This window comes from Pithys albifrons, chromosome 3, assembly GCF_047495875.1.
Source record: "Pithys albifrons albifrons isolate INPA30051 chromosome 3, PitAlb_v1, whole genome shotgun sequence".
Classification (NCBI taxonomy): domain Eukaryota; kingdom Metazoa; phylum Chordata; class Aves; order Passeriformes; family Thamnophilidae; genus Pithys; species Pithys albifrons.
The window spans coordinates 33,943,891-33,960,688 of NC_092460.1; the positions used below are offsets into that span (position 1 = coordinate 33,943,891).

A 16,798-nucleotide genomic window follows, 5' to 3' on the forward strand; every position below is an offset into this window, starting at 1 on the left:
TGGACAGAGCCTTACGATCGGACATGAATGTGGGGCTTGTGCAAGGAGGCCGAATGACAAGCACAGCCTCTGTTTATTCACACAACTATACTGCAAAGAGAGAGGAAGAACAAACTTCCCGTGATGCTCCCACTACCCAGAGCTGCTGAAGAGCCAGTAATAAAAGCTCTGGAGGTGGGGGCAAACACTGCTCTCTGGACTTATTCAGTCCTTGTCCTCTTTTTAAGACTACCCATAAGAGTATCCAACTAATTTGCTGAAAATTGGACTGACACAGGGACTTGGGAGTCTGGTGAAATGAAACTTTCACCTATTAGTCTCTGAAAGTGCTTTTAAAAAATAAAAAACACAATACAAGACACACCCTTGGAGTTACATATACCCTCCTATTCAACAAGGCTATTTCCATCTCAAAATAAAATCAAGCCATCTGCCCAACAGTTCAAAATTACAATGCACATGTATTACTTTATTGGACTCTACCTGATAAAGGGGTGTAAAAATGTCAACTTACTTCTGGCAGTCACTTTGATATTTCCTACAGATAAAAATAAGGAGAGAGCAAAACAAGCTCCAATTTTTCCCTCAAACAGCCCTGGGAGTGGTATATTTCCAAATAGATGAGATGCATGAGCCAAGCTATTAAAAACATGTAATGGCTCCAAAATTCTAAAAAGACACACAAGTATTTTGTACTAGCTGGCTCACATGCAATTCTTTCACAAACAATGTTTTATTTCCTTACGAAAATCATTTACTCTTCCTACACACACATTCATCTTTATTGCCATCTTTCAGTGTTAAATATAACATCAGAATCTTTGAAAGTAGAGATATTATATGGCCTCAACTGTAGGAACCAACTTTGTTCTGGAGACTTTCAAATCTGTATCTATCTAGGGCTTCCTGGAAGGCACAAGCAGCATGTAATGCTTCAAGGGATTTCCAAAGTCCTGCAGTGACATGTGCCTGACCTCGCTTTCTCCCACACTCTGGAACTAGACAGTCAAAGGAACTGGCAGCCTGATACTCCATAGCTCTTTAGTACCTGCATATTGTGAACCTCATTTTACTTTGCATTATACAACAGGCCACAAGAAGAGTCAGAGTCCAACATTTGAACCTGGTCATTCATATCCAACTTTAATGCAAATGCAACTGTAACCTGATGGTAACACTGAACTGGATGAAAATCACAGATCTGCCAAGTGTATTCTCCACTGAAAGACATCCTCTCTGCAACTCAAGCTGTTTTCATAAGTCAGCTGTCTAAACTTTATGGGAAGGGCAGTTTCTTTAAAACCAACACCAAGAGACCAGAAAAAGATAAAACTGTAATTTTAGTAGTGGAAAGAGAGAAAGAAGAAAAGAAAAAGGAAAAAAACAAAAAAGGAGGGAGAGCTCAGCTCTTATTTACAGCATGAGGGAACTTAGACTTAACAGTGTAAATCAAATTAAACAGTTCAGGGACTTGGCTTGAAACCTGCCATTTTAATAAAAAGGGGGACAATTGGCAGGTTGTTTAAAACTGTAGCTGCACCCTTTGCCTCCTCCTTCTCCCAACCCTCCCTCCCACACCACCAACTGCCATCTCAAATTCACCTTGCAATGCGCTCACTACCGAATTACCTTCGGGTTACAGTGGATTGGAGGAATCTACAGAAAATAAACTGACAATAAATATCACTATATTATCCAAAGGAAGGAGGGGAAGCACAGAAAATGACCAGATTGTTGACACTGGTCAAGGAGACTTTCCCCACTAAAATTTCCAAGAACTCAAGGGCTGAACAGCAAAGGTCTCATTATGAATCCACACCTTTTTTACAGAATTCCTTCTCGCCCATCCTTGAATACAGGAGCTTATTTTTGTGCAATCATTAATGCTCAACAGTAGATAGGTAGCTATTCCCCACTCCTGAAGAAGCCCATTTTACGGCATGCAACATGAAGAACCGCTTCATTAATGAGATGGTTAAGTAACTCTAGTAGAGTTGCTATGGGGAGCCATGGTGACACAGTTGCGGGAGAACTGGCTCTTTCCATCTGGATCATCATTTAAAGCGCCTCAGAATTTCCTCAGGCTTAACAGGTTTATTGTTTTAATCCCTACCTGTGAGAGTTACGGGACTCTTCATAAAAATGTGGAAAGCAAGCCTGACTTCTTGCAAGAAGAAAGGAAAAGAATCAAGGAAGAGACAGGATGGGAATAAAACAGGGCTGCAAGTCTATTCACTCACTAGGGCTCTAATATTAGTACTGTCAAGGCTTATTTCACACACAATTTTTAAAAGAGTTGGATTTTTGCGGTCCATATATAGTGATTCAACTAAAACTATACCGAAGCTTTTAAGTTTTCAATATTATCATCATTTTATCCACAGAAATCCAACTTTATCTGTCTTTCAGCATCTCAGATGATCTTCACAAGAAGCCAGACTCAAGCTAATAAAATGTAATAGTTAGAAGCAGCACTTTCTCGAGACCGCAAGACAGAGAAAATGAAATTTTTATAAAATGAGAACGTAAATACCAATCGGTCGTTTTATTCACCCTCCTGAGACATCAGAAGCAAACAATCCAGCCCTACTTATAAATCAAAAGTACATTTATTGAGGAAAGCATCCAGCAACATTATGATCTGACATAAGCAGCTCTCTAGTCTCAGCAGCAAGGAACCTTTAGCCCTGTCCAAAGGTGTTAACAATGCAGTACTAACGTGACACGGCACTAAATGGATGGCCAAACACAGAGGCTTTGTTACACTCAGGAGGCTGCATTTTTACCATCTTTTTCCAAATGTGCACCTAAGGAAAAATACTATCAAGTCCTTGCAAAGAAGAAAAGGAAAGAGAAACTAATTTGTCCTGCATATTTTAAGGATAAATCTAGCAAAGGCAAAGAAATAATACGTAAATTGCTAAAAAAGAGTGAAAGCTCCAGAGTTTTCTGATTTTTTGTATGGTGCATTTTCCTCTGCTTAACTTAATGGTAAAATACAAACTGGTCAGAGTACCCAATCAGTACATACACAAATCTCCTAACTTTCCCTTTTATATATATAGATATAGATATATATACATATTTAATAAATTGACTTTTACCAAAGATTTTAGTCAGTCTCATTAATTCTAAATCTTTGAACAGTTGAATTGGGTCAAAATGATTGTATTATATGCCTGTAAATTATGCCATCTACTTTACTTTCCACCACTGACCCACTAAAGGAAAACTGTGGTCCTGATTTAAAGCTGTAAATTCAGATCAAATGGGAAAGTGTTAAATTCAGGGGGGCTTTTGGTCCATTAACTTCCATGCTGATTTGACACGCTCTGCAGTGCTTGGGCAACAGACTCTGCCATACAACGTATTCCTAAGCAAACAGTGCTTTGTGTCATAAACCATCTGGGGTGTCAGTTCTAAGGGCCACTCATCTAAAATCCTCTGATACACTTGGAAATGCTGAGGTGAAGAACAGAAACTTTTCTTCACTACAAAATCCCTTTAGCAAGGGTAAGGGAGATGTTGCCGTCGGAGGAATGATGGAAGGCACAAAATTTTGGCCAAGGCAGTTGTTTTCATTATTCCACTGAAGAAAACCATTGGCACCACGAGCCTTCTAAAACACTACCATTTTTCTAAGGTACCAATAAAAGTGATACCATTCATAATCTGGACAGTGCTCCCTTTCATATCAGAGCCTACAGTTGCAAAGCTAAGTGCCAAGCAGATGGTTGAAATCTGTTTTGTATAAAAAGTGTGTGCGCACACGTGGTTTTTTTAGATGGAGTTCTTTGTATTCATATTCAGGCCTAGGTTCTAGCCATCAAAACACTGGCACTGAAGCAATCATTAGCTGCATTTTAGACAACTGGCAACTAAGGTATTCACAGTTCTCCACAAAATGTTCAGCTAATATCTCCCAGATGTATAATTAAGGCAAAAGATCATCATCTTAAATTGGTATCAGTGCTTTGGATGGCCTTTCAATAGACTGTACATTTATGTAAGAAGCTATTTTATTTATCTTCTTTTTAAAATAATGCTCTAACTCTTATTCTAAGTTTTTATAGCTGCTTTTAAAATGATAGGCTTCCATATCAGACTCTACCCAAACAGCAGAAACTCAATTCATCTTGTTTTCATCTAAGAAACATCAAGCAGGAAAATCTATAGATCATTTTAACAGTAAGACTTTGCCTCTCTTAGCCAATAACCATTTCATTCATTTAAAATGATAATATAAGATAGGCTAAACTGCTCTGGAAGGATCAGTTCTAGACAAGAGAAACGAGCTCTCTAAGGATCTGCTGATGAATCTGCCACTGTTAGGCTGGACGACAACCCACGCAAGTCACCTCAGTTGCAGGTACCTCAGTCAACTCATTTGTAAGTAGGATGTTTACTACCATAAACAGTAAAACCAGAAATGATCACCAGCAGGGGGTCTGCTGTCTGCCTGGGGTTCTCAAGGAATCTGTGAACGGGTGACAATAATTTGCCTGGTGATAAATTAACAGAGGTCACACTTTTGACAACTGAGGTTATCAAACAAATGTGTATTTGGAAGAAGGCATTTTTGTGAAGAGGTCTCGCTATAGACCTTGGTGGCCACAACTGGGAATTACTACCTTAGGAAACACACAGTTTCAAAACAAAGATTGATTTTGTATACAGTGCCAAGTCTACTAAGGCCCAGATGTTAGCTCTGGCATAATTCAGGTACATTTTCATCACCACTGTTCTGATCATTCTCATCTGCCAAGCATACATGTTGTTTAGAAGAAACAGATAGTTAACCTGTCTTTAAATTACACCAAGGCAGAACTTCCAAAATCTACAGATTTGAAGCCTGCAGAAATCTCTCCGGATGCTTTAAAAAGTCTGGCAGCATTGCAACCGATGGAAGTTTGCTGCAGATTAAGGAAAGTCAGGCTTCTGCTTAGTGATCTCCACAAGAATCACCATTTCATGCCATTGTGGTTTACTGTGGTGAAGAATGTCTGGCTTCTTCAAAGAGTTGAGCAGAACATTAATTAATTAGGCCTACATTTTTAGGACCCGACACTGAACTCCAGTGCTAGAGTCCAAACACTCAGAATGAATGGGCACTTTTTTAAAGGATGCCTTGCCTAGTCCTATCACAAAATAGGTCTTTGTGAACACACTGCTGAGTAACTACTATTGAAACACTATGGAACTGGCTCGATCATAATGCATTATCTTGAAAGTAGTGTCCCTCTTAAAGGACTTACCAAAGAGAGTAACTTAATAGATCAGTCATGATATTTATAGGCTACAGAGATCAAATCCACCCAGGACTCCTTCAGTTTATCCCATTTTCTCAACAGTGTGTAGTAAGGGATGCAAACCACAGCCTAGATCTAAAGCTACCTGCAGACCTCAGCATTTCAGCTCTACTCTTACTGAGCATACATTGGAAACAAGAAAAAACCCAACTAAAACAGATTAGAAGAACTTTGAACATGAATAAGAAAATAATTCCTCCCTTTTAATAAGGCTGTATCCTTTGTTTTGGTTCTCTGTCACACATTTAAAAAACAGATGTCAAATGTGTGGGTAAGAATAACAATGCATTTTGTGTTCTGCAGCATGGTTTTTGCTTTTAAGCTTGTGGGTCTGCTCACTGTGGCTGCCTATATTGCTGCCTGCAGTGCAGTAGAGTCTGTTCCTCACATTAATACTCCCCATATGAAGAATTTTTTCCTGGACTGCCCTTGTGCCTGGTCCTTAGGTTATAAAACATGTGACAGCTCTCATACATACAGCTGAAGATGTTAACTGTTCTCCAGGACCAAAGCAGAGGAGCACACACTGTCTTCTCAATTTACTCTTTAAAAACGGCGGGTGCTGCTGCCTAACTCCAGTTACCCAAACTCGCCTCCAGGTAGGGAGTTTAGAAGCACGCTCAGATAATTGAAGGGTCTACAGACAGTATTCCCCCCCCAGCCTTCAACGATATGACTGTGGCTGTAAATGTTTCCTTACTTTATTTTATTAATTATACTCCATAGTCCCTATTTTACATATTTAGGTAATTTGAATACCATGGCTCATCTTTCTAGAATGAGACTTTTAGAAATTATAATTGGACAGAGAGAAGTCTGTAATTTGCAGTTCTTAGGATCTCAAGAAGCAAAAGGAGGGTGTCTTGAGGTTACAAAACAGAACTATCAGTCAGTATCTCTACTTTTTATACCCACACACGCAAAAGATTTTGTGACACCGTTCCTCAGTTTTCTCATCTATACGTTGAGGCTAATCTTGCTTCTCAATCTGAAGAGCACAGAAATCTTCATCATTTGTATATCAATGCTTTCCAAATGCTCTGAATTCCTAATCAAAAGACCTTATAGGAAGTATGAATCTATTATTAATAATATCAGTACTTCTAACAGTAAAGCAACTTCTACATACATGCATGCAGTAAAAAAGACAGAGAGAATACACATGCACATATATTGCTCAATTTATAAATTGTTAAGCATGGCTTCAGGACTGAAATCTCATTCATGAACCACACTAGGGATCTCTTACCTACCCTCCGTTTCTGAATTTTCCCCATACAAAGACACATTGATATTACTCTAAGCTCTAAGCACAAAGGCTGCTCTGTGGAATGGAAAGAAACCTTCTTTTTTGTGTTTGTACAGTGACAAGCATAATGGGGTCCTGATTCAGGATGCTTGCACTCTACAAAAACACACTAAATCAATGACACTAATACACATGCAGATTATCTATAAAAGAGATGCATGGAATACTTGAGAGCGGCACAGTACTTTTCCCATACTTTGCTTGGTATTTCATACAAACGCCATAGCCTAACGTAGATTCCTGAGTCACACAATTAATTTCAGAGTTTAGGCAAGAACAGCAAAAGTGAGCAAGACTTAGAAAACATAAGGAAAGGATGAGAGCCTTCCACTCAGAAATTCTGCCAAATTCTAATCTCAGTTGCAAAACCAGAATCAACTTGATGTTCATATGGTTTCAACAAATATGAGAATCAGTAGACTTCTTTACAACACACCATAAATATCTACTTAAGTGTCCAAAACCCATGAGCAAAAGACAAATCAAAGGTTGAACCTAAGAGAGAGATGTATTTTCTATGTCCCTGTAATTTTCAAACTCAAAAGCCAGGATATTTTTAACAGACGTGGAAAAAAGAACTATTTGGCTTTACTCAGCAACTGCAGAAGGAAACTGTATCAAAAGAATAATGTTGCATGTTCTGTTTTCACTTGATTTCATTTAGCCTTTCAGTTCTATTTCAGTTATGTTTCATTTAGCCTATTTTTTTAAAATAATCATCATGTTTTGGTGATTCACATTTCACACCAGCACAGGAACAAGTCATGTAAATACAACACAACAAAATGACCCAGTTTGTTAATAGACATGCCAAACGGGTAAGAACATCCTTCCCTCCACCCTTACCAACCATCACCTTCCCACACATCTCATTTCTATCCAAAAAAGCCTCTGCCCCAGTGAGGCCATAGCATCGAAATTTAGGGATAAAATTCTATGAATAGAAATTTGACTAAACCTTTGGAGCAAATGATTGCAGTCTTGTTTTACAAAGTGAATGTAATGAGGACACTATGGGAATTTATCTGAAAACAGAAGACTTCTCCACAGTCTAATACAGCACAGGCTGAACTACAGCTCCTCCCCAGCACAAAGCTCTGCTGAAGTGCCTCAACCCTAACTCAGGCAGGTCACCCCAAACGGGGAGAGGACACCATACACTTCACACCTTTTATTCCGTGTTCTCTCTCTTTAAACAAGAAATACCTCCAAATCATAAAAATTGTGTGCAGAGATGCACTTTGGTATTTCAGACTCTGATGATTTTTAGCTCCATCACACCCTATTAAAGTGCAATTTCTTCAGGATTCCAAACAAACTGAATATAATGCAACTTAATGCTATGCAGTAAACAGACACATCAAAAACAGGGAACAAACAAGAATGCATCTGTGCACACACACTCTTGAGATTTTGTAAGGCTTACTGTTTTAAACCACAAAAAAAAGTTTGGTGAAATCTTTTCATGTATCTATGGTAAAAACAAGTAACAACATTAAAAATTGTTCCGAACCATTAACATTTTCCTTAGTCTTGGTCTTCTGCTACATACTGAGTTGGCAATGGCAAGTAACTCCGGCTCACTGTCTGATACATTATCTTTGCCCATGCCCAACCTGCGAGATGAATCAATGTAATTTGAGGCATTTCTTTTTATTCCCACATTCTTAAAACAATAAAGCCCAGCACCAAAGAAACCAAGAGGAACTAGATTCCTAGGTCTCCTCTCTAGAACTGAAAAGATCCATGAAGGACATGCAGCCAACTCTCTTAACTGTACAAAAATAGCACATACCTCCCCTCTCAAGTTCCTCACCACTAAACAGAACTCTGATTATTCACACAAGAAAATTAAATTTCTATTAACTCTGCTTACATTTTTGCCCCCAAAAGAATTACATTAAGATTACTAAGACAGAAACAAATGTGTTGTAATGAGACTACAACACAACCACAGTGAAAATTTAGCACTAAGGCAACATTTTATGGTACGTTTAGAGCAAATAGCACTCAGACACCCACATCCTAGGAAAAAGAACCAAAACAACAAAATTAAGACAGTCTATATGAGCTTGAAAAGACACAAAAACAGAAGCACATTGGCAACACAAAAAAAAATTATTATAGATCTCAAAGAGCAGATGCTGATACAAACTTCAATACCTGGTCTTTAGAAAAAAAGTTTATAAAATGGAAATTGGGAATATTAAACACAATTTTTTAAAATTACAAAACATAAATACAATTTGAGGATTGAAAAATGTTACCTGGTTAATCCCACAGTACATTTAAGGGAAGCAGGTCAAAACTTTCAAACTTTCAAAGCAAGCCTCAAGCTTTTTCTCACTTTCACTTCAACTCTCAGAGTTCCACAAGCCAAAAGTAGTATCATCATGCTGGAATTATTTATTTTCCTTAAACATGGTGACAAAAGGAAAAGTTAAAGCGAAGTGCCAAGCCAGATCAAAACGAGGGAAATGGAAAATGTTTGCCAATCTCTTTCAAAACAAACTAAGAAACAACAGCTCCCTCAATACCATGGGCAGCACTTGAACTTCATATTAAACATCTGATAATCCTAGCAGTTGGAATTCAATGTCTCTTTCCCTTTTCCTGTTAAGAAAAAATAAATTTCGCACCTTTCCTAAAAAAAGACAGACAGCTTCTCTGAATTACCACTGCACACCTCACAATTTCCATTCACTCACATTCTTTTCAAGCACCATGGCCCCTGCAAGCAGTTCTCACCAAAATTCTTCCAAAACCTTGTCTAGATCTGCTCTCTCCCAACGAGTACCGTGCACAGAACTTCACGCTGTCACAAGGACATGTGGGCTCAGGAACAACTTTTAGAGACTCTTGGTTTCTCAGGCTGGCAAAGGCTGGGCTCGACGCGGAGGTGACAAGCAACGTCTCTCGAGCAGAGGGTGCGGCACGTTGGGCTCCCCACTGTGGCCCTGGAGCCCACTGGCCACAGGCAGAGCCCACTGGCCACCGGCAGAGCCCAGCCCCAGCTCCAGGCGAGGAACAAGCCACTTGGACCGAGCCAGTCCCTTGTAGGGTGTGCAAGAGGTGGGACGTGTGGCAGGCGGCAGCCCAGCATCATAACCCTCAGCAAAGGCGTGGGTGAAAACTTTATGGTGGCTGCCGGCGGCGGGGCCTCTGCGGGAGGAGACACGGAAGGCACAAACGCCATAAATAAACTCCCACCAGGTGCAGGGCGCGTGACCGCTCACCCTCTCCTGCTGCCCAGAGCCCGCCAAAAGCTCCCAAGAAAACCACAACCCACCCCAAAAGTTCAAGAAATAAACTCTGGTCTAGGTAAGTCAGTAATGCGATTAGGATTTGCTTCAATTGGAGTTTTGAGGGGTTTAACGTACTCATACGCAACATAATTTTACCTTTTGTAGGGAGCACAGGAGACTTCACACATTCTCCAAATTTGATAAAAATCCATAGATACTTTATAAGGGAAAATCTCTTTGCTTCTACAGATGCTACTTGTTAAACAATGAACTCCTTGCCATCAGCACGTACTGCTGCTATTGATTAATTACTTCTTTTCTCTTGACTACAGCAGCAGAATTCACAGGCATTGCATAACTCCAGTGTGTAAAGGTACAACATGATAAAGTTTCTGCCCCTTCAGTTACCAGCTAATTATGCGATAACCAGGCCTGAGCAAGAAATTAATAAAATACAATAAAACAGAAAGTCAAGAGGATGACAGACTGACTTCTGCAACAGTTGTGAAGGCAGAGCTATCTGACAAGCAAACATGCAGGTATCCTGTTTTTTAAGTCTAGTATGAAAAGCATGCAAAGAAACTATAAATCTTCCTTGAGAGGAGATATTCTTTTTCCTGTATACATACTGTTAAAAGTGTATTTTATACAGCTACAGATATATCACATTACACAGACTCATAAGTCTATCCTATCAGGCAGCTTTGTATTTAAGTAACTCAACTATATCCCTCCTAAATGATAAAGCCAAAAATGATCGTTAAAAGCTCTCTGAGAAGTAGTAAATATTTTGTAAACTAGTTACATATTTAAGCTCTCTGGACAGCAAGAGAAGGAAAAAACAATTCCTCTCCTATCTAAAGGTACCAATCAAACACACTATGCACATAAACACCGCAAGATGCTTGGTGGGAGACTGTGTGCATGTGTTTGTGTATGTTTTAATTAACTCCTTGAATGCATATGATGAGCCAGCCACCCAGAATTAGTAATGCCAAACTCCCAATTTGATTCAAATGAAATGAATACAACAGTTGAATTGTGCGGGCTGGTGTGTCACTCATCAGCTCTCTCATTTGGGCTTTTGCTTTCCAAGTCTAGTTCACAATTTCAGCAACTAGTAAATTATTGAGATGTTCATTAAAATCCATAATCTGTAACAGTCAACTTCTTCCTCTCTAAGCATAAGCACAACAAATTAATTTAGTGCATGCAGGACATTAATGAGTAGTCTGCAAACACATTAATTCCTTCAGCCTTATCTCAGGCAAATAAAATTGTGTTAATTTTCATCACTATGAAAAAACAGCATCTGAAACTTTTAACTGGTACTCTATTTAATATTCTTCAAAAATCACAGATCTCTAGAACAACACACCTAAGCAATAAAGTCCTTTTCTTAAAACATCTCAATGGAAGTTAAAAGCTATTGAATCTGATATTAAAGAAATCTCACTGTTTTCTTTTAAATGAAGGAATAATCACTCTCACTTCCATAGGTAGATTTTAGGAAAGAGAGATGTCATTCTGAGCAAGCTGGTTAATAGAAAGGTATTATTCTTTCTCCAAAATTCTCAGCAAATGCAGCAGAAGAAAGCTTTTAGGGTAACTTTAGCTAAGAAAAGCACTTAGGAATACGCAAAGTTTCCTTTTAGGAAAACGATTTCTCCATTTGACAGTGTTGGTACAACCCCAAAATAAATTCAGTGGGAGTCTGAAATGACTCGTGCAGTGCAAGAGCGAAGCAGCTAAGTATATTTTTTCCCTCCTAGCAGAGTTGCTTTACATCCCTGAGCCTTTCCTTTCTACAAGCTATTCACTAGCACAGAGAAGGTTTCAAGAGCACAGAACCGGTGATCGTAAACGCTGAACTTGTTCTAGTGTCCTCATCCCCACTGCTCCCATCCATGCCTTTTGTCTTTTCTAGCTCTTCTTTTTTTTCCCCGTGGAGGCACTAACCCATCATTCCTTCCTTCTGCAAACAATGCATATCACTGTTACCCTGAACTGGCATGTTAAAAACAAAACTTAAAATTAAAACCAAAGAAAATAATGAGAAAGAGAAAGGATGTCACTCTGTCCAGATGCCCAGTGTAGCCTCTCTCTCAGCCTACAGAAAAATGTAAATATGCAGTAATTAATTTGGGTATAAGAACATTCCATACACTAGGGACATTGTTAAGCAGTCACTTTATCTATTTTTCATTAGTCAGATTTTATTAAGACATTAAAACTTTATGTTGGGTATTTCTGAGTTTTTATCATTCTGTAAATCTCCCAGCTGTCCGCGATGGTTCCGGCCACATTGTCTCTACCTTTTCCTCAATGAAGAAAACTTCATATTGCAGTCACACGTTATATTTAATGACCCAACTTTAAACAAAAAAAAAAAAAAAGAGAAAAATCAAACAACAAAAGAGTTATTCTTTTTGAGACGTTTAGAGGCAATTCAGGGTGCCACAGGTACATCAGAGAGTACATCCCAGAAGTACATCCCTGGGCAACACACAGAGCAGATTCCAGTTATAATTTCTTCCTACAACGTTTCTGCAAATATCATCCCCCTCAGTGTACGCATTCTGATGCTCCTCTCAATCAAGCAGCTGAACCGCCACAAACAGAAAGAAAGACGTTCAAGGAACTTCTTAGGAAAGGACGAAACCCCTCATATTTTTGGCATGGTTATTAATTATGTTAATTCACAAAACCTACTGCAATTTACCAGTGATGCTGAATGAATTAATGAATGCTTACTCATCTGACACTGAGGATCGCTTTCATTGCAACTGTGTTTCATAAATACCTCCAATAATGGCCACAGACACGCAAGAAAAGTCCCCTTGATTCAGCTCCTTTCAGCTGGGGAGACTTAAAGTTTCTGAACTGTTTGCAGTTTACTGGTATATACTGAAACAACACAGGAAAGATGATCGGCAAAGAACAACCTCCTGAGATACGTACAGGCACTCTGAGATCTGAACTGCAGACAACTTCGCCTGACAAATCTTTATCTCCTTACAGTCTGCTATTCAAGTTTAAAAAGGAATAGTGGGAGATGGATAGTAATAACAAAACTGAAGTGGGTCATGCAGATACAACATGCTGGACAACAACTGACTGCGGAAACGTGCTCCAAGAACTGTGTTTACTGAGAATCTGAGAAAATAACCTACCATAAACACCTAAAAAAACAGTCATCTGTGCATTGTGTATGTATGAACTCTGTGAGCATGTGTGTGTCTGAAGGCCTGTGTGTCTCTGTGTAAAAAAAAGTGTCCTCATGGCTGTTTTCTGACAAACACACATATTCTACATGGACAGTGTCTTCCTGTGTATGTGTGTGTAACTATAGTCAAACACACACAATGTAAACAAATGGTAATGATTAACAAAGATAATGGTTTGTATTTCCAATTTCAACTACAGAGGGAAAATTGTTTAAAAATTTTTTTAAAAAATATGTCTCAAGGTTCATTTTTATTGCTTCCCATTTCTACTGCTTGCTATTATCTGCACAGCAAAAGGAGAGCAGCGTATTGATTATTTAACTAGAATGTTTACAAGAGCAAAGCTGAGATCTCTGAAAATGAAACGTATGACTGGGGGAAAAAAGAGTAGAGAAGCTCATTCTATTTGTAAGGAAGATATTTTGGCCCAAATGATTTGTTTATATATAAAATTTACATAAATACATATATATATTTATAATGCAGAGAGACTTCAGATTAAAAAAAAAGTCTCCCAACAGGAACATGATAGGACTTCATTCTGCTTGAGAGAGTTTACAAGTACTGTGTTCATCACAAAGTTCAAAGAATAATCCAAATCACTTGCTAAATTTCTATGTATAATCTTAGTGAAGCATAAGAAATACTCGAGTCTATCGACGGTATGAACAAGACAAATACATCATCATCATGTTAGATCAAATCTGACATCAGAAACAGTAACAGTTTCCTCAGGTAGTTGAACCAAGTTAATGTAGTGGACATAAACAAAACTAATTTTGTTCTATTACTGTAATAGCAAACCAAAGAAAAACGTTGAGTATTCCAAGTAAGTCTGGAAAATTAATTGTATTAAAGATGACCTTGGAGTAGAGTAACCAAGCCAATTCCACTTTCTAGTAAGGAAGCGTTCTAGTTGCAGAACAAGGATTGAAAGTGTTAAAGCAGTTCTTTTCTGTGTTTCTCAATTTCCATTTTCTCTGATCTTTTAATTCAAGCGTTCTTTCCTGTCCTTTCTCTGCATGCATGTTCCTCAGCCCACTTAAAATGTTTTTTATCTTGCCTTCTCTTCTATGCCTTTACTATCAAATTCAGTAGGTTTGAACGATGAACAGCTTGACTTAGCATATTTTTAACCAGCTGGTCTAGCACCTAGCTTGTATTGCATAGTCAGATACAACCAAATGTTTATACAGGAGGTAGCTTTCACGAAGATGAGAAAAACCTCAGTAACGCGCATCCTGGCGTTCTTTTATTTACCACTTAGAAATGAAAGTTTGGATTGTTTACTGCAGCCGCACAAGGGACTATTAATAACCTTTAAAAAAGAAGCCTGAGAAAAGGGATGCGGGACCATCAATGGACGTGCGTACAGGCGTCTGAGAGAACGCTTCAAAACCTCTTAAGAGTGCCAGATTATGTGAAAAAAGAACTAAACTCTCGGAGGTCACAAGCCGTCGCCAGTGACAGCAAAAACTTAATTCCAGGCAGGGACGGCTCCTGCTTCGGGCAGGGGCAGACGGGCAGATCTACGTCATACCCAAGCCCCGCTCGTCATACTCAGACCCCGCTCTTGACACTGAGAGGCGACGGCCAAAACTTGGAGGCAAGAGTTTCACTTCTTCCCTTTTTCTTTTTTCCCCTCCTTCCTCAGGCAGAAAGATGTTCTCCTGACGGAGGGCCGGGATGTTAACTTGCCTAAAAATAATCGCTGCTGCTAGATCAACAAAAGGTCATGTGCTCGGCGGAGCGCATTCCCAAGTTTGACGGGAGACTGAGGCTGGAAGTTGAACCCCCCGCCCCGCCGCCACCGGGCATCCTCTGGTCGCTTCCCGGGGAGTCTGCGGGCAGGAGCGGAGAAGCGCTACCCAGGAAGATGCCTCGGCGGGCCGGTCGGGGCAGGGGAGAGTGGGCAGGAGGATGGTACGGCAGCTTCCGCGGTCGCGGAACAAAGCTGCGCGCCGCGGGCGCACCTCCGGGGGCTCGGTGGCTCCCGCCCCTGTCCCCCCGTCACTGACATGCCACTGGAATAGCCAAGGTACAGCGGGGGGAGGACACGGACGGACCGCGGTAGGGGGAGCATCTCCCCGGCCTCCTGCCGCCGAGCGCCGGAGTTGCGCGCCCGTCCCCTTGTCCGTGTCTCCGCTGCCCATCCGCGCACACGCGTGCGAAAACGCGTGCTCCGATAAATTAAAAAAAAAAAAAAGAAATACAAGAACAAACAAACCACGAAACAGAACAAAAAAAAAAAAGGGACAGACACCCTCCCCCCCACCCCCAACAAACACACCTCCCACCCCAACAACTCGACTCACCTTTCAAACTCCTGAGGTAAATCAGGGTCAGTTAGCATGCTGGAAAAGCACAATTTCCCTTTGTCACAGCAGCCACCTATGGTCGCCTCCAACTGAACCTGTCAAGTGAGTCCAAACCTTCTAAACCGATTGATTTTCTCTCTCGCTCGCTCTCTCCCTCCCTCCCCTCCCTCCCTCTCCCTCCCTCCCTCCCGGCTCGCTCGCTCTGAGCGAGGACTCCTTGACCAGTCTCTTAAAGGGGCAGCGCGCTCGCAGCAGGATGATCGCGCAGCTCCCCCCGCCGCGCTGGGCGACCTCCGGGGGCCTGTGCTTTCCTTTTAATTCTGCTCGCCCGCCGCCGCCAAACGGGAAAAGTCAGCTCCTTCAATGTCCTAAAAAAACGTGGAGGGGGATAAATGGGGGGGGGGGGGGGAGGAGGGAGGGGGGGAAAAAAAAAGGCAGCCCGACAATCCACCTAAACCGGCAAACGAGGAGCAAATCCCCTGCGCTGAGGAAGATCAGTGGAGAAAGAAGATAAAACAAGAGCAGACTGATTAAATTGAAACAGTTATCAACTCTCAGAGTTGAAATAGGGGAGATTAGACATACAAACGTTACCAAAGGCATTCCTCCCCCCCCCTCCCCCTTTTCTCTCTCTCTCTCTGTCTTTGGGGAGGGGAAAAAAAAACCAACACACCCCTCACAACAATCAGGCATTGTTCTGAGGGAAGAAAAGCAACTTTGACAGATTGAAATATAGCAGAGGCCCCTTCAAGGAAACCTGTAAACAACTTGTCACTCACTCTGTCGGTCTCACTGTTAGCTCTTGCTTTCCACAAAGTGCTGCGAACCGTCCTGGCAACAAACCCAAAGTTTCCTCAGCTCCAAACTCCATCAAACAGCCCTGTTGTGTGCAAGGGAGAAGGTAGCCACATGCCAAAACAGCGGGCGCGCACACGAACGCACGCACACGCGTGCACAAACAACAACAAAAATAAACTTTCCGTTCGTCTGCTAGGGCTTTTCTCGTTTTCTATTTAAACACATCCCTCTGCTTTCTCTCCCCCCCTCTGGGCGAGCAATAGGAGTTCCTCGGTCGTGGCTCTCTCTCATTTCCCCTGCCCAGACAGCCCCTGATAATAAGGTGGACGACGCGAGGCTGCAGAGCCCCTCGGCTGGCTAGCGGAGCGCAGCCCGCGCCGCACTTCCAATTATCTAGATAAAAATCTGGCAGGCGAGGGAGGCAATCAGGTAATGGGGCCTCGGACGCGCGGGGATGGAAGTGTCCACAGCCCCCGCATCCCGCCGCGGGGACACCCGCACCCGCCCCGGGGACACCCGCATCCCGCCCCGCTCCGGCGGGAAGGGCTGCACCGCCCGAGCCCGCCCCGGAGGGGACAGGGGGGCAGCGACC

The 16,798-nt window shown here is 41.2% G+C and overlaps 1 protein-coding gene across 10 annotated transcripts in view; it reads right to left on the reverse strand.

The window, feature by feature from the left end:
* SOX5 (SRY-box transcription factor 5) overlaps positions 1-16,268 on the reverse strand; it is a 296,501-nt gene extending 280,233 nt beyond the window's left edge. For 9 of the 10 annotated variants that reach the window (XM_071551303.1, XM_071551302.1, XM_071551301.1 and 6 more), the window contains exon 1: positions 15,406-15,546. In XM_071551303.1, the coding sequence (XP_071407404.1) occupies positions 15,406-15,443 (38 nt within the window). In that variant the 5' untranslated portion in view covers positions 15,444-15,546. Of the gene's footprint in view, positions 1-15,405; positions 15,547-16,187 lie in introns of those variants that run through there. The other variant, XM_071551297.1, reaches the window with a different exon arrangement.
* Positions 16,269-16,798: the final 530 nt, after the last annotated feature.